Source organism: Symphalangus syndactylus, chromosome 2, assembly GCF_028878055.3.
Source record: "Symphalangus syndactylus isolate Jambi chromosome 2, NHGRI_mSymSyn1-v2.1_pri, whole genome shotgun sequence".
Lineage (NCBI taxonomy): Eukaryota > Metazoa > Chordata > Mammalia > Primates > Hylobatidae > Symphalangus > Symphalangus syndactylus.
The window spans coordinates 53,032,497-53,051,888 of NC_072424.2; the positions used below are offsets into that span (position 1 = coordinate 53,032,497).

At 34.4% G+C, this 19,392-nt stretch overlaps 1 protein-coding gene across 4 annotated transcripts in view; it reads right to left on the minus strand.

Annotated features, from left to right (window-relative positions):
* COL19A1 (collagen type XIX alpha 1 chain) overlaps positions 1-19,392 on the minus strand; it is a 338,738-nt gene that overhangs the window by 240,891 nt on the left and 78,455 nt on the right. For all 4 annotated transcript variants that reach the window (XM_063618674.1, XM_055257198.2, XM_063618677.1 and 1 more), the window contains exons 10-11: positions 3,592-3,636; positions 773-817 (exon numbers count right to left, since the gene is read on the minus strand). In XM_063618674.1, the coding sequence (XP_063474744.1) occupies positions 773-817; positions 3,592-3,636 (90 nt within the window). The remainder of the gene's footprint in view (positions 1-772; positions 818-3,591; positions 3,637-19,392) is intronic.

Here is a 19,392-nt window from a genome sequence, read left to right on the forward strand (position 1 = left end):
GAGCCTTATAGGTTTCCTCCATTCTGGCTCTCAATTTGGTTTGGCTGGTGGGGGCTAGTAGGAGAGCTGAGTGCTAGAGGATAGTGGGATGGAGGTGTTTATTGCCCTGACTTCCCCTTTATGTGCTTATCTTGGGCTGACTGCTACCCTCAGCTCCTGTCTCCAGCCTTCGCCACACAGTTTTCTCTGCCTCTGGGTCTTGTAATTATGTGGGGTTTATGGAGTCTGCTGTAACCTGACCTGGGATACTGCACAATCCCTGTGGTTTTCTTATACCTTGTCCATACTTTTTAAACCATGCCTTTATTAAACTCTTCGAAATTATTCCAGTTTTAGTATGCCATCTCTTTTCTGTGGGATCCTGACTTTTATAGTTAGTTGTTCTTATTTATTTCTTCAGGAAAAAAATTCCACTGATAAACCAGATGTACATAAAAACAAACATTTATTTAAATAATTGGATACTTAGTGAGTGAATGATTTCATAATATAAAAATATAATGCTTTATAAATGTTTAAATCATTTCCATGTCAAGGAAACAAATTTAACTAGAAATATCTAACTATTAATACCATCCAAATAAGTTTTGAAAGATTTCTGGCAATCATTAATGCATTTATTCTACCTCAACGGAAGCAAATATTTTAGTTATGTCTATAAAATTATTGAATTGCTTATAGGGAATGCACAAAACAAGTTAAATATTCTATTTCAAAACATTTTCAAGAACAATTTGTTTTTACAGATGTGAATGTAAAAGGGGATATTTACCTTTTCACCAGTTCCTCCTTTGCTGCCTTCAAAACCTTGCTCTCCCTGTAGAAGAGGAATATGATGTGTACAGTAATAAAAATGATACTTACAACACATGCAATTTTTACAATAAAAATTATGTTTCAAACAATGAAAAATCAATAATTGTAAATAACCATTTCTAACATGTAAGCTCTAAACCAATATTAAGTTACATAAGATTTAACTATTTCTAAGTACTGAAGGAACGATTTTCTAGGGTATAAGTTACAGCTTCACCACTTCCAAGGCAATTTAATCTTGATAAGTCTGAATTTTCTCAGGTATAAAATAAGTATGATAATACTGTCTTCCTCAATGGTTTGTTTTGAGAGTTTGATTCAGCCTCATAGTTCCTGGCAAAGACTAAGTTAGCCATTCTTCTTATAATTACTATTTATTTTACTAGATTCAGTGGAAACAGCCTTCTTAGAAAGCTGACTTCTATGGCATACCATTCTGATAAGTGTCTTATGATGAATGAGTTCAGATTTGAACCCTTGGGTTCTGGCTCTACCTTCGACACCAGTGCTATGCTTTTTCCTGTCCACTATGCTGGCTCAGTCACAGAAAGAAGATTGGTGCTTGAAGGGCTGCTGGCTCTCAATCACCATATTTACACTAAAAGGTGTACATCTCCCTTTCTTCATCTACACCCTCTCTGATCTGACAAGCTTATTTCCCCCCTTAACTAATGTTTCATTCATACACTCAACAAAAGTTGATTGAGTGCCTCCTACAGGCACTCATGACAACTTAGCTAGGAAGTGAATATTGGGAACAGGTCATGTGCATCTCTCCACCCATGGAGGGCCTTCAGCATAAGAAGCATTCAGCAAGCATTTCCTGGGTGCACAGAGACAGGAGATAGAGGGTTTCTGATCTCTAGAATTTTTTCTGTAATGCCTCAACAAGGTGACCCTTGGTATATAAAATGTATACTAATTATATGAAAGGGAATGCCAGCTTTTAACTATATAGAAATATGCATGCATGTGTACATACATATTTAGTTTGTGAGTATGTTTTTTATATATATACCCACATAATTGCATATATGTTTATGATTATATAATTAAATAGTATACATAATTAGATAATACAATTATATGATTAAATAATATGTGTGTGTGTTACATGCATGTAATTAAATAATTATTTTTGCTTCATCTACCCTCTAAAAGTTACCAGGAATGAATATATGTCAATTGTTAGGTATTGTTTTTTACCACTGAATGCATGTTCTATATTTTTTTCTACCATTTTTCCTAAAATATAGACTTTAACTTGATCTGTTAATTCAAGCTGACATTGAAGCTGCTAAATGCCTCCAGTACATCAGCCACAATGTCAGCATGATGCAGCCACCACAAACAGCTGCTGGAAAGTCCAAAACTATTTCCAAGCAGATAAATCTGCACATCCCTTGGCTTGCAACTCAACTTGCAGATGCAGCACATGCTATATCAATGGGTTTTGTCTAGAGCTGCTGTGAAGAAATTCAGAAGCTTGCCATTTCATTGCTGCCAGTTCAATCTTATTATCTTTATTGGGCCAAGTAAATAAATTCTTTAACACAATCTGTAACTATAAATAAGTGCATATCTTTTTAAATGATATTTTCAGCTATAGAGAAAAACCTACACGCATAGTAACTTCTGACATGTTGTTGCCAAAACCAGTAAAACATCTCCAGAGCATAGAAATGATATGCTTGGCTTTGGTGGGCATCTAATATTACATCAATAATGCTCTCTCCTGTGGTGGGATTATCTGGATGGTATCATGACAGCTGGCCCCACCTGAAGTGGCTCCCCATCCCTCCAAGAAGCTGGAATATAATGGTCTCTGTGTTTTCAGTAATGCTTGTCACAGATAACCATGCTTCTTCCTACAAGAAGAAAGTAGCCCCGGCCAGGCGTGGTGGCTCACGCCTGTAATCCCAGCACTTTGGGAGGCCGAGGCGGGTGGATCACGAGGTCAGGAGATCGAGACCATCCTGGCTAACATGGTGAAACCCCGTCACTACTAAAAACATACAAAAAAAAATTAGCCGGCCGTGGTCGCGGGCGCCTGTAGTCCCAGCTCCTCGGGAGGCTGAGGCAGGAGAATGGCGTGAATGGAGGCAGAGCTTGCAGTGAGCCAAGATCGCGCCACTGCACCCCAGCTTGGGAGACAGAGCGAGACCCTGTCTCAAAAAAAAAAAAAAGTAGGGGGGGCGGGGCACAAAGGAAGTTCACCTTGGTAAAGAGAAAGATACTAGGCACAGAAAGACGCAACCTGGCCCATGCAAAACTCCTTGCTTATTAGGAATCCCTTGTTCTGAAGGAAAAATATTTTTGAAGAGATAGTTGTCTACAGCATCTTTGTAATATATAATACTTTATGTCATTGTAACTATTATGTTTAGCTCTATCTGGGATATACAAAAAAGAAGATAAGCAAGAGGTAACCAAAACCAGTCAAAGGAAGTACAATTTGTTGTATTTTACATTTTAGACCCTGACTCATAAAAGTAGACACGTTTCCAGAGCAGCTATCACGGACCCCAGAAAGCACTACCATTTAGTTCTTTGGAGAAGCATGTTACTAAAGCTCTGTGATAAAGCTTCCTCCTAGAATGGTCCCTTCAAGAGGGGATTGCTTCCACGAGTTCTCTTTGAAAAGACATCCATAGCTTTCTAAAAGTCTTTGAGTGAATTCAGCCTAATCAAATAAAATTTCAGAATATTATGTGCAAATTTATTTTTAACATGTTAAAATTCTTAACTCAGATGAAACATTCAAGAACTCTTTACCTTTTGACCAGGTAATCCTGGAACACCATGTAAACCATTTTCACCCTAAAAAAAGTACACAGAATAATGTTTATGATCCATAAAGATATACGAACATAGACGTTTTTGTGGTCTTTAACAAATAGCTCTCGTGTTGTGGGGAAAGGTAGCCTAATACTGAATATCTACCATGCACAGGGACTTTCCATCTATCCCTTATTTCTCAAATCCAGGACTGTCACTTCAATTTTTAAAACAGGGAAATGGAGGCTCCGAGAGGTTTGGTAACATGTCAAAGGTCACCTAACTAGTAACTTAGCTGAGATTGGGACTGAGGTCTCCTACAGCCTATGTTTTTCCACATGTTATTTAGTATCTCATTTCATTTTCTCTCTTTGAAACTTCTGGGAATAATATTGAAGTCTGACATCGTGCTTTCTATGGGCCAGGCACTGCTGTTTTGACAACAAAACTATCAGGCAGATAATACTGCCTTAATGAACTTCTTACAGGTCATTGCACAGTAATAGGTGGTAGACTCGGAATTTGAGCCCAAACACTTCAACTCTGCATACCTAGCTGCCTTCCTACAGTGTCTTTGGAAAAAGATTTAATTCTGGCTTTAAGTGACTTCTTGCCTAAAATTGGAATTTTTTCTCACTATATATATTATATATATGTGTGTGTGTGTGTGTATTCTTATATATGTACAAGCATGTTTACTTTATTACCCATATCTGCTGATTGCCATTAGGTCAATTTTGAATACATACCCAATGCCATTTAATATAAAGCAATTACTTGGAAGACTTTTTAGTTCTTCCAGTTCATCTGGTTTCTGTCTTGGGTAAAAAGACAGATGCCTTTTAGTTTCCATTGCTGGAATCCTGGGTTCATCTCTTTGACAAGTCTGGTTTGTAAACAGCACACAGGCTAGAATGAGATACTCCTGAGAGGATGTGCATATTCTCAATAGAGTTTTAGGAATTTTCCTGCTTATAGGAATTTACTTTGGCTTCTGAGTTTCCAGGTTTAGACAGCTCAAAATACGCTAACAACGTCATGAAACTGCTTTATTTCTATCAAATATTTACAATTAATTTATAAAATAACAGTTTTTAAACATTCCCTAGAAAGCAGTTAGCTATCATTTATTTGAATTATTTAAGCAAAATTCAAAAGCTATGAAGAAAAATTCACATCTTTAAACTTTAAAATAGTAATATTCTGTCTAAATCTAAGGAAATTTTCATTATTTCATTAATTAACACATTTTAAAGAAAGTTTTAGTGGTTCTTACCAGAGATGTCTGCTACATACATGCACACATATTATTTTAAAGAGTGAGGTTTTTCTTAGATTAGATTAAATTATCAAAGTATTCTACGGTATAACAGCTATCATCACAGTATATACTAAACACTAAAGTAAAACTTTGCTGCTAAATGTAATTAAATGTTAGAGAATCAACAAAATATAATCTACTTATCTATATAATAAATACATTTCTATCATTAAACGAATTGTTATAGTTTTAGACCTCAGGCATCACAGAAATCTATTAGAAACTTCCAATATCATTTGATAAAGTGATAGTGAAAACACATTAAGTATTTGGTGCCAGGAAACAGTCTATGGAAATGGAGCTCCTGTTACTCATCACAGAAGTATGTCCACTTGTCCATAAGGAGCAGATTATTTTCATCAGTTGATCCAGTATAATGTTTTATATCATATTACTAGTTACACACGATCACGAGACATGGCATATTATCCATTAAAGTATGCCAATATGGTATACACTGCCAAAAATACTTCTTTGGGAAAAAAAGTTGTGATGGTATCTCCTCTTTTTCTTTGCTCACAGCCCACTCATGCACCAGGTGCTCTGAGTACTGGCACCCAAAGGCCTACCCCGCCATATGTCAGGTTAGGATTACACCCAGATGCACTGTTAATTGGGTACCAAAACTCTCTAAAGCTGTGATATTGAGAGTATGTCTTTAATGGACACAGGTTTTATGATTGTTGTAATTAAAATACTGTGTTTTCCTGTGGCCAGCATTAAATGGTCTCTGCTCTTTCCTGACTGAATGTGTTTTATAAACATAATTCTAGACTCAACGATAACTCAGTGGACATCACTGATTAACTCATATGAAATGTGTTTATCTAAAACCTAACTTATGTCAACAGGAGAAGTCTTTCTTTATGCTCCCTCTGACACCCAGGTTAGGTGCCACAAGCACTTTGAGGGCAAATTTAGTTCTATTCATAAAATAAATATCCTCCTAAAATTACTGGAAGGTATACATTAGTTTTCTTTTCTGAACTCCTGCTGCCTCTCCTTCCTCAAAATTTCTGTCCAAGGAAGAAATAAGATGCTTCTTCTTTGGCTTCCAATCAATACTTTAGTTCATTATTGAAAGAAAATCACAATAAATGATTCCCATAGAAGCCATAACTTTCAAAACTTATTTCTGAGGGTTTTTTTTTCATTACAGGGTTTTCTATGAAAGGATTTGTATTCCTTTTCAGGTACAAATTCAAACTACAGGAAGATAAGTTAATAAATATGTGTAATATAAAGCAGGCGAAATCTAACGTTGCTGCTGATAGTATCGTTGCCTGGGTTATTACTATAACACATAGCATGTCTTTAACTTCACAGGACAATTAAAAAGTACCCTTGCCAAAATTCAAAATAACCTCTTTGAGAAGTTTTTGGGACAAAGTTAGTGATGTTTAGGGTCAGCTGGTTGCTTTCTGAGAAACTGATCACAGGATTTAATTTTACGTCCTTCTAATCACTGCATATTTTTCAACAGTAAACATAGCTAGTCATAAACTATAAATTATTAGTCTTCTTGATTCTTTTGACATTGGAAGCAATGTATTTCTTATTGTGCAGGAAATATATATTGTCTGAAGGACATTTGATAAAAAAAATCACATTCCCTAGGGCTATAGTTTGCAAACCCAGTACTAATGAGACCAAGCAAATAAAGATAAAGCAAGCAGGTAAACAAAAAAATTGCAAATAACTAGCATTTGATGCAGAAAGTAGAAAGTTACATACTATCTTGTGGTGATTTTTTTTTAACAGTTAGACATTCAGCCTTTGATTAAAATGTCTGAGATCCTATTATAACATTTCTGTATTGAAAAAATTGACCTATCATTTTACTTAGAGCATATTTTTCTAGGAGCATAACCTTCTATATAAATTTAGTGTCCACTTGAAATATATCATACTTCGCCATTAATTGGTTCATATTTATTAAAAGAAAATTCACTTAAGTTGAATATTGCATGAAATAACTAGAAGAAATATCAGAAGTGGAATGCCAGGATTCTAGGACTGAAACTAATAAAACAGGCAGAAAAAAGTAAATCTGATTTTGATTTTGTGTATTACTAAGGTGACCTCTACGTTACTGACTATAGTCCTGCTTTATTCAGCCATAATCTTTAGAAATTGAAATATTTTATAGTTCTTAAACTGTTGGCAGTCCATTAAATGTTTCAGGAAATTTTTAAAAACCTATATTTTTAAATTTTTTTCAGATATCCAATCTGAATCCTTTTATTTCAAGGGGATAATTTTTTCCTTCTATATTTTGGGACCTCATTCTAAGAAATAAATTACCAAGTTAAAAATATATATAGCAAAGAGTTTAAAATCTCAAACTTTTTGAATTCTTTATATTTGTTGGATCCTTAATGCAGCTAATGCATAGGGATATTTTAATCACATTAATGCTCAGGATAAGGCCAATTTAAAACTTTAATCTTAAATGAATGAGATCCTATTATTATTTATTCTTATGGGTCAATACATGTCTTGATCATGGTAATGTATGTATGGGTGGTTAGTGGTAGCTAACTCAATATCTACTCTCTTAAAATCTATTATCCTGAGTGTATATGTATATGTGTGTACATATGTATATACAGGTGCATATGCCTAGAAAACAAGCAGGATGGGCATTCTTAAATATAAGGACAAATATAAACTCATGCATTTATGTATAACAACTCCACCAAAGAATCTGATGAGGCACCAACTCTATTGAAAGCTTCTTAAAGTCGAATACTTTTGCTGCTTAATTGGCATTGTGGAGAGCAAAGAAAAAAATTCACTGTATGGTTACTGAATAAATGCTTTCTGAACGCAAATTAACCTTCCGCATATTTTGCCCATCAGTCTTATTTCTTCTATCTGCAATTACACAGAAAAAAAAAGTTATAGATCTTATACATGACATCCCTTTGTGCCACTATCAAGCCTTCTATTCAGTAAACCACTCATTTTTCAAATGATAGTTTGGAGTCTCTTAATACTATGGTCCCTGTTTTCTGGGCACACACTGGTCGGTCATGTCTTTTAAAATGTGGCACTCAGAACTCAGCACATCATTCCAGAAATGGTCTTACTCACACAGAATACAGAACAGGACCATCTCTCTCTCTCTCTCTCTCTCTCTCTCACACACACACACACACACACACACACTTTGTTGTGGATACTATACAGTTTTGTACTTCTATTAATACAACGTGCTTTTTTTTTAAACTAAATTGTTTACATATGCTACATTTGTTGTCAACTACAATCCTTAAGTTTTCCTGTCAACGGGATGTTATTTTAGAATCCTTTTTCAAATTAATTAAATACAAGTTGTACTAAGACTTATTCAAATAAAAAACAAAAAGAAAACCCAAGTAATTTTGAAATGTCTTGGAGAGGTAAAAATTTCTTCCTATACATAGCGAAGCTAGTGAATTAAGCCTTAGTCAGTGTTGTAGAACCCACTACAAAATCTGGGCTCCTATGTAACTGTGAGGATTTTCTGAAAGTGTCAGGAACAAATGTTTGGGCTTTTCACTTTATTATGAGACTAACTGTAAAACAGTCTTTAAACAAAACTTAAAACTTCATAAAAGTACTACAGAAATACTTATTTAATGTGAATCATGTACCGAAATACCTGAAGTATAGTGATTGACATCTGAATAGAGAATTCTAACAAGTGAAAGATGATTTAAGATATAAAGAGAAGGACAGTGTCATCAGTCAGCTCCTAATTGAGGACAATGATATAGCAGTAACTGCAAACTATTTCCTGCCTGGAGTATTCCTCGTGATGAGTAATTTATAGTTCTATTCCATATCAATTACTTCTACAGGACCTTAAATGCACTGAAGCCATTGGTTACTTATCTTCAGCCCTGAAGTAAATGGTTATGAAGATATGGAGAAGGAACACACCCTAACGATGTTGTAAGAAAGTTAGGAGATTTTCAAATCTAGTCTGGATAAAAAGAAAGCAATATAACTTGAATATTTGTGTTTGAGAGAGTGAGAAGAGCATACTTTCTCCAAGAGAAAATGGAAAGCAAATTCTGGAGATGCACACACTTCTATTATATTTAATTCTAGAAAGCAATACCTGTAAACTTTGTTGTGCAAAGAAGATATTCCCTTGTTTCCCTAAATTATGCTTCTGCAGAAAGTATGAAGGACTTTCACTGAAGTGTTGCTGGCATTGGGGTGCTTTTCCGATCTTTCCTCAGCGAAGTTTTCTAACAGTCATTCTCTATTTCTCTTCTCTATTTCTGGCTTGGGGCTAAGTCCTCAAATTCTGAACAACTCAACAAACACTTATCCAGAATCAGCCAGGTACCATATGCTGGGTCAGTTGCTGGGATTAAGATGAGACAGACCCCAAGTCCTACTCCAGGAGCTCACATTTTAGCAGGGTGTATAGACACACACTATATAAACAAAGTGCTATGTGAGCAGAGTGGATAAGCTGTAATTTTGCCTGGTGGCCTGGGAGAATTCATGAAAAGAATGCATGTGTTTTGAGTTTAATAATCTGAAAATGCAGTGATGGAGATAGAAAAAAAAGATACCAATCATCTGTGATCATCTGCTCAAATCTTCTAGTCTTCCCTAACAGGTTCATTCAATACCTTACACTGGCTTTGGCAGTCCCTGATGTCTCTGGCTAAAAGCTCCTTTAGATAGAGCCACTTTAAGGAAACTCTAATATCTAAAATCATAGATGTCTTTATAAAATACCAGTTATATGTTTAAATCCACTGTTCAGTATCTACACCAAGAATAAAATAATTAGCCACTTAACTATGCAGAGAAACACAGTGTGAGCTTTCTTATGGCAATATTTTAATATTTACGTGCTAGAAGCTGGTAGTACATTAAACCAAATAGGAACATTAGCAGACTAGGTTCTTGAAATCTGACTGTTTAGCAAATAAAAGTCAAGTGCCTGGGTGCCAGATACACAGCATGTGTTGAGCTTGTCATCCATCTGTTGTGTTCCCTGCCAACTGCTCCACTTGGGGTGAGTGGAAGGCATTAGAAGGGAATAAGAAACCATTAAGAAATAAAATCAGCTGCAGAGTGAGCAAGTTTCTTTTTCTTTTTCCTGTCCTTCTATTACCTTTGTCCTTCTTATGTTTCTGTTTATTTTAGTGCTATATTGTATCAATATATGTCTATAGACAAGACAATTAAATGACAATTATTCCATGTAAGAGCAATAGTTTTTCACTGATAATTCAAGTTTTATTCTCCTGCCTTTAACAAGTAAAGCCAACAAGTAGGCTTACAAAACTGTTTTCTTTGTGGTCATTTTTTTCTATGAATACTAGTTATGATTAAAAATTCAATCCTGTGTGTAGATTTGACTATACCTTCACTCATTAGAGAATTTTCTAAATTACACAGATATACAGGTGATTCTCTGCTTCAGACGTATTTTTCTCTAAAGTGGAGATCACTCTTGTTTTATAAAGCCTAACAATTTCATAGGCAGGAAGTATTCCATTGTTAGAATAAAGCTGTCTTTTTTTTCCCTCCTCATTTAATGGTCTCAATTTCTAGCATAAATTGTCACATGCATTAGGCATTTTAAATTATGTTTTAAACTTAGGAAGTCTAAAATTAAGCACAGAAAAATTAGGTGAGGCTAGAAATATAGAGAGGAAGCCAAATGGCTTAAAAATTCTCTAGCTTTTATACTACTTGCCTATAAGTTTCTGAGTCTCTGAAGCATTAATGCTACATCTGGACCAGCACTGTTAGAAAGTTCATTATAATTCACAACAGTGACTGGCCTTGTCTGCACTTACATAAACTGTAACAGCATCTGCCTTTATTTTCTGAAGCTGCAGCCTTCTCATAAAATGTCTTTTTAGGGAAAATCAAGATTCAAAGATCATAGTCATTTCATTTTCCAGCAGAAAAGAAATACAAAGACTGTTAGGGAACAATGGATCTGCCTCATTCAGTCTCATCTCACTGCAGTGCTGAGGGCTTCAGAGTTTATGGTGAACAGACCCATCATACAAAGCATACCCTCATATAATGACGATAGTTAGTCCAGCTATTTTTAAGACATGCAGCTTGGCCACTCTCTCATCATGTTATCAGATGTACTTCTTAAGTGCCTTAATGCATACAGCTTTTTTTTACTTCTAGAAGGTTGATTTATTTTATATTTTTATAAAGCCATGGTACTAAGTTAAACAATTTTGTTTTTGATAAATAAATTATATACATTTATTTAGTGGAGAATGTAAAGAGAAAAAATTCTACATTAGGTGTTGCATTAAGGTTAATCTGGAGACTGGCCATGATTGAGCTGCCTGGACGTGGGCATGCAGGGTAGGTTAAGAATCTCCAGAGAGTCAAGCGTGGAACGTTTGAAAACACACTTCAAATGTAATCTGTACTTGGAAACCAAGCAAATTTTTTTCCATAATACTTATTTTGGAAGGTAAAGCTAGACAAAACCCTCTCATTTGGTGAAAAACCATATGCATAATGATTCTTAACAGGTGAACACGATCTTATGAAGGTGGGGGAGTCAGAATCCCTAGGGTCAGATACAGTTTAAAAGGGGTCCATGGATTTAAAGAGAAGGGACACAGCCCTCCTTGGAGCAGGATGTCCGAAGCAAACTGCAGTTCACTCACTAAACTGGCAGGCAAACAAATTTAAGATCTAATTCAGACCTGCCTGTGTAAATGAAATCTGAATATTTGAGGAGCTATCCAGATGAGGTAATATGGCAAAGGGGCAAGAGCTATGGATTTCCATGGATAGAGATTCAAATCCTGATTCTACTATTTTCTCCGTACCAAGTTAGGGGAAGTTTTTTATATTTTTATAAAGTTTTTTATATTTTTTTCCTCTCTCTCTCTGTTTCCTAATCTGTGAAACAGTGACAATAAATCTTACCTCACAGGGGTGTTGTAAGGATTGAATGAAATAATGTGAAGAAGGCTTCTGATAGCATTTAGCATATAACACTTTTTGAGTAAATGGGTGTTATTATTATTATTGTAAAAGTTTATATTCTTGTACATATTTCTATTAAGTGAGGAATTCATTGGTTTTCTAACATCTAGTTTGTTTTAAGAGGTCAAGGTTACATAAGATATGTGACTTTAACATTTTCCTGTAAATATATTTTGAATAAATAATATAAATTCCCCCAAGTGTTTGCTTCTTGGCCTTTTGGCTAAGATGAAGTGTATAAATTCCTTCAGATAAGTTCCAATCTGATCCCACAGTAAGGCTAGAATAATAGAATCATCAAATTGTTTATTGTTAAAATTATATCTGTTGTTTACCAAATATTTATATACCAGGTGCTGACACTTTTATGAATAATCTTGTTTAATCCTTAAGATAAAGCTAGAAGTAGATGCAATATAATTCCTGTTTTATAAAAGAGAAAACTGACATGTAGAGAGACCAAGTGTCATGCTCTAAATGAGAGAGTAAGATTTTGAGCTGGAATTCAAACCCAGGCAGTCTAACTCTGAGTATTTAATATTAGCATAGTAAAGTAATGATGGCCATGATTTACTTCATACTTACTCCATGGGGAGCAAAATTAACTTAGTAAAAGTTTTCCTATTAAAATAAACATTTTAGGGCAAATTTAATTTAGTAGATAGAATATGGGTTTTAGCATAAATTAGGCTCTATATTTGTTCAATTTTTACTATCACATTATTAGGATAAGATTATTGGACAATAATTATTCCTGTTTAGAAAAAAATCCCCACTTATAGAGAAATATATCTGTTATGTTTAAATACATAAGTGAAGTATGAAATGAGGTACTTTTTTGTTTGAAGTATTCAGGTAATGAAAACAAACATGGTTTGAGTGTTATATTTGGGGGCAAAGTGGGCAAAATTTGCTCATAGTGTCCAAATCCTCATCTCATTTTCCTACTTCATACCATGAGGATGCAAGGTGTGAACATGTATGTATGTGTGTGTGTGTGTGTGTGTGTGTGTGTGTGTGTGTATGGCTGCATGCATGTGATCTTATGCTTAGAGTCATTCACTTCTCTTAGAAATGGAACCATCCAGGCCGGGCGCGGTGGCTCACGCTTGTAATCCCAGCACTTTGGGAGGCCGAGGCAGGCGGATCACGAGGTCAGCAGATCGAGACCACAGTGAAACCCTGTCTCTACTAAAAATACAAAAAAATTAGCCGGGCGTGGTGGCGGGCGCCTGTAGTCCCAGCTACTCGGAAAGGCTGAGGCAGGAGAATGGCGGGAACCCGGGAGGTGGAGCTTGCAGTGAGCCCAGATCGCGCCACTGCACTCCAGCCTGGGCGACAGAGCGAGACTCTGTCTCAAAAAAAAAAAAAAGAAATGGAACCATCCAGTTTACTCATTTTGATTGACAGAGGCTTCTGTCCATCCAAGCTTACCAGAAGTTGCCAGCTACCTAATAATACTGCTACACAGAACTGATTTTCTTAAATGAACTCATAACAGAACACTTACCAAATCTCTTAGGCAAAATCATAGCTGTTCTGAATAAATGTAAAGATGACAGTTATTTTTATGCAATGTTTAACAGTAAGGCTTTATTAGATTAGAGCTAATATTAGATTAAGAATGTCTACTGCAAGTCTGTACTGGGTGATAAGTATTACAATTACAAAAGAACATAACTAAATGCTATACTTCATCCTTAGAGTCCTCATGACTCCCATTCCATAAATACATTTTATAAAATTGTGTTGTTTAGTGTACTATTTTTCTCCTTGGTGTCAGAGGAAAAATGCCACCACAGTATATTAATGCATTGTTCAGAGTCTTGATTTAAAAAAATTTACTGCTATTACCTAGCTAAATTTCAAAGTGTAGGTTTATTTTAGAATAATGTGATTTATATGCAAATCACTTAATTTATTGAAGTATGACATTGATGTAAGTGTATAGTTAATGTACAAATTAATACTTCATACTGCTCAGAATATGCTTCACTCCATTAATAAAAATCAGTTTCCTAGCTTAAATATTAACTTTAGAAAAAATCTTCACTTTGAGAATATTAGACCTGAGATACCTATTCTACGGTATTGTACATATGTTTTTGCTCCAAGTGAAACAGTTAAACAATTCATCCTAGTTATTTATTTTTTAACAGTACTCTTAAGTACTCCTAATTCTGTGTAAAACAAAACAAAACAAAGAATTATAACTGCTGACAAGCAGAGTCAAAGTTAAGGGGATGCTGGATAAGTTACTCTGGAAGATGCACATATTTCACGTTGAAGCAAATGTGGGATACAAAGCCCTGAGGTGACACACATGTTAAGAACTGATAATTTTTCTTTGGAAATTTACTTAGAAAAATATAACAAACTATTTTTCTTATAAAATAACAGAAAGATTTCACCCCAGACATAAACCTCACGAGGATGATTTTAAAATTTTGAAATTTAAAAAATTTTTTACAATTTATTAACCTACTGTTAGATGATATGCTAGTAACTTTCTTGTTTTCATTTTGTATACATTCCTTAGAATTACTTTCAATAAGTGGTAACCTGTGGATTATAGAAGGGAGAAAACACTATTGAGGCAGCATTTTTTTTCACTCAAGAGTGTCACACCCCTTTAACAGCTAAATGAAGTGACAAGTTAGAATCATAGCTGGCACCACCAGGGACTGAGACCTTGGGAAGAGAAAGTGGTCAAAGACTCATTGCTTCTATAGGTATTGGAAGGATATTAACCACTAAGTAGGGTCTCTGATGATGTATGAATCCGAGAACCAAGAGTTAAATGTAATCCGTTACCATATTTAGCACCACTGGAAGTTACATGAATTCTCTAACTGTCTGTGAGACCCTTTAAGAGTAACTCAAGTAAATTAGACCCAGAAGAAAACTGCTTAAGGAAACTCGAAAGAGTATTTGCCGGGACGATTTTGCCATGGTTTTAGAACACCATAAAAACAGCTGCTGCTTTATGATATTAGCTTCTTAAGTTCTCTGGGAACAGTGTCTTCACACAGACACACTCATTAACTGATTCTGCAAGACTCTCTCAGTCACCATTTTGACCAAATAGGCACCAAGAGCTGAGGATTTCGGTTTTCAGAATGACTTCATCTAACTAGATTATCAGTATATTCCTTTATATTCACTGAAGTTTTACTTTAAGTGAAATATAGGATGAATCACCACACAAGATTCATTCTACAAAAGTGGACTTCTGGGAAAAGAAACAAAACCTTTAGTTCTGAGTAGCGCCTGTCTCTGAAATACTGACTTGCTCCAGTTCCTTCATGTTGCCCCAAATGCCCTCTCTTTTCTAAGAAACTCTCTTTTCTTCTAGAGAATTTCTTGGCTTGCATACTTAACTTTCTAGACTTGTTTTCTTACTATCACGGCCCTGGATGGCAATTCCTTTGATCAACTTTTGACAGGATTGATTCTACTGAATGCTTCATCTAGTCCTTACATAGTCTGTGGACATCACCTTTTCAGGAGTTGAAAACCTGTTCCACAGCCAATCAGTAGCAGTTTGCATCTGGTTGTCATACATAAGGATCCAAGGGCTGTCATTTTGGAGTGTTAAAATTAATGCTATTTTATACCAAACTTGATAAATTCTGTTTTAAAGCATTCAAAGGGAATTCTATCCTGCTATGCCATAATTTATTGTGTAAATGTACATAAGTCTCACGTTACATCCCACAATAAAGTCAAACAATCTATTTTATAGTTCAAGTGCTTCAGTGATTCTGCATATGTTTTTAAAAAGATTCCCATGTTCATAATAAATCAAAAACTCCTAATGATCTGAAATCTAAACAATCAGATTATTGTGATGCATTTTAGAAAGAGATTGGTAGAATAAGGGTACAAGGTAAATTTGGATTTGGCCATCTCTTTAGGTGATCAAATAATAAACTCTAGAGAAAAGATATTTTTAAAGAATTAGACCTTTGAACAAGTATTTAAAGAAGCTTTTATTTATGATGAAGAATCGTCAATTAATGCCATCAGTAAGCTTAAACAAGAAGATAGCAGCCCAAATAAACATCAACTTGCAGCAAGGTATTGTTTTTCAATAGAGTTTGTTGGACTTTACTGAGTCCAACAGTTACATTCCTATAGGAGTAAATAATTTGCATATCAGACTGAATAATTTATGAAAGGAAAAAGTAGCATCAATGAAGCCATCAGATACCAGAGACACATTTAAGAGGGTCTCAAAAAATATCTGTCTGACAACCTCCGAACCTCCTACTGCTTCAGCTTCAGTTATTGCTGTGCCAACTTCAGGTGAATAAAACCACAATGGTCATGGCCTTCTAGATAATGAGACACAATGGACTCACTTGATAATCAGTGCAGCTAGAATGCTACAAAAACTTATACTAAGCATATTTTCATAAAGAAGATAATTTTCTTAGCATGAACATATGAGAACTTTAAAAATTTAGCAAAGTTATTAATATTAATGTAGGCATATATAGTGAAAAATATGACAAGGTTATTGCAGTTTAATATACAAATACAACAATTTTTTAAATATTCTACAAAAACTGAAGTTGAATAAGATGCTAAACTGCAACAGTAACTTCTCGTGAGTGAATTTATTGTTTGGAATCATCTTTGTGGTATTAGAGGAGAAACACAAAAATCAATCATTTTATGAGCTATAGCCTACAGTATAGCATTTTATTGATAGACTGAAATATATTTCTTATATTTTTAATTATAGTATGTCTTATAGTCTATATTATAAAATGTTTACATAAATTACCTAATTTTTGTCTGCAGTGAAACGCATATTAAGACACCATATTATATATAAAATGGTGAATTTAAGAAGCCCTGGGGCTAAGAGAATAGCGGCCAATGTTCTGGAGCAGGGATCAGCAAGCTTTTTCAACAAAGGGCCAGAGACTAAATATTTTAGATTTTGTGGGCCACACAGTCTCTTCCACAATTACTTAACTTGGCCATGAAGCACAAAGGCAGCCTTAGGTAATACAAAAACTAATGAGTGTGGCTGTGTTCCAGTAAAACTTTATGCACAAAATCCTACAGTGAGAGTTTCTGGCAACCCTACTATAGGGCCACAGTTTGATTACCCCTAAACTACAGGACTTGTTCTGTATATTTTCCTATCCTATCTGATACAACTTTATAAAATAACCATAAATTTTGATCAAATAGTAAACCATCATATCTTTTCCCCAGGAATTCCAGGAGCACCAAATTCACCTTTATTACCAACTGCACCCTAAAATACAGAAATGCTTATTAGGAGATTACTCTTAAGAGGTGTGTTAATTACTAATGTTGTCAAAGAGAATCTACCTCTTCCTAGATAAGTTGGTTTTGCTTGCACCAAAGTTTGTGCTTCAAGTTCCTTCCTCATATTGCCCACAAGCCAAAATAATAAATTGTAAAAAATCAGTAATTCGTAAATATCTAAGTGCTAATCATAACTAAAATTAGACATATTCACACAGAAATATGTAATTCAGCTTTGTAATTTATCAAATTTTGAGTACTCTAATATGCTAACCCAGAGATGATGGGTAAGTTTCCCCTCATTTTCTTTCCAATCTGACATTACTCATATGCCCATTCTGTAGCCATACCACAACAATAAAAATTAATTAAACCAAAATATGTTCATAATTTTTAAAAATAAGGATACCTTCTCTTAGTAATAACCTCACAGAAGTAGGATTTAATTTTTACCAAAAGCACATTTACCAAAAGTAAAGAATAATACTATTGTTGTTACTTCAATTAATATGATAAATGAGTTAAAAGCTACATCCTATCCGATGCTTTCAATTCAAGTAGGTCATGAAATTTCAGATTCTAAAATATTCCTATTTGTTTCATTTAGTATGCCTGACTTTCCTTTACATCCTCCAGGAAAAACCCCAAAGCTGGGTCAATCCAGTGATCAGCTTCCTTGCTCTTCCACCTGACTGCCAAGCAGGGATGGAAAAACAGGTGCAAGGAAGTCTATGGATCATCTATGGCTTCCTTAAAAGCACTATCACAAATTCAGTCTAATAAATTTATCCTTGAAACAGTGGAAAGTAATATATACTTTTTGAATGAGTTTCTCTGTCACTAACACTTGGTAGAAATTAAGAAATATATTGTAATTTTGTGAATATGTAATACCATTATTATAATGATACTATTTGTTAATTTCAGATGAAGACCCACAAGTAAATTTCACCTTCAAGTGAATTCCTGTAGATTACATGAGATTATATCAAATTGGGTAAAACTGATCCAAAAAAAGGACTTGTCAATTACTTCAATATATTCAATATGGGATTAGAAAGGATAAAGAAACATTATTATTTCTTATATTGACATACTAAGTCAAAATAATAATATTAAATCCTACTTCTGTGAGGTTATTACTAAGAGACGGTATCCTTATTTTTAAAAACCATGAACATATTTTGGTTTAATTAATTTTTATTGTTGTGGCATGGCTACAGAATGGGCATATGAGTAATGTCAGATTGGAAAGAAAATGAGGGGAAACTTACTCATCATCTCTGGGTTAGCATATTAGACTACTCATAATGGAAACCTCTATAGTGGGATTGGAGGGCAGGAGAAGTTGAAAGAAATCAATACCAGTTTCTGACTAAGAAGTCAAATAAGCTAACTTATTCATTTTAAACAGTTTTGATTTTCTGTCAAAGCATATCAGCAGAGCAATCATTTCATAAAGTCAACACATTTTGGCAAATTAACTGGAGACGTGGAAGATAATAATACAAAAATAAACTGGAAAATTATTCCCAAAATGGAGCTCAGATAACACTTCCCCTTAGGTTCAGGAACATTAAAATCGAGCTAATATTTTATAAAATTCTGAGAGAATTTCAGCTCTGAAATGGGTGAGGGTACTAACAAGGGTCTTAAAGAACTGAGAAAGTAATGCAGTTGCTAAGGAATTAGGTTGCTAACTACATTTGCTAACAAAAGGGAATTAAAAGATTCAGAAAATTATTACAATTGAGTCTAAATGAAAGAAAAGTATTGATTATTACTTCAAATAATGTTATAGAGAGTTTAATGTTAAAGAGCATGGTTAAAATCTCCTGATTAGGTTTCCTGATATAGAATATTGATCACATCTAGATAATTAAATACAAGCAGTAGTACTTAAAACTGCATTATTCCATGAGAGGTGATCATCACCTTTATAAAAAAAGAAAAAGTAGTAAATCATATTAATAAACCATCATAGTGGATAAGAAAATAGGCAAATAAAAATATATATTAAGTTTTGCCAAAACTTCTGGCTTTTTGCAAAATATTTTTGATGCTTCATTACCTTGGCAATACTAAGCTAAACCTGATTAAATCAATGTGAAAAGAATTTTTGTTTTTTAAAAGAAAAAAATGTAGTAGAACAATAGTTAACAATATAATATTATTTAACTCTTTCCTTGCAAATTGACTTT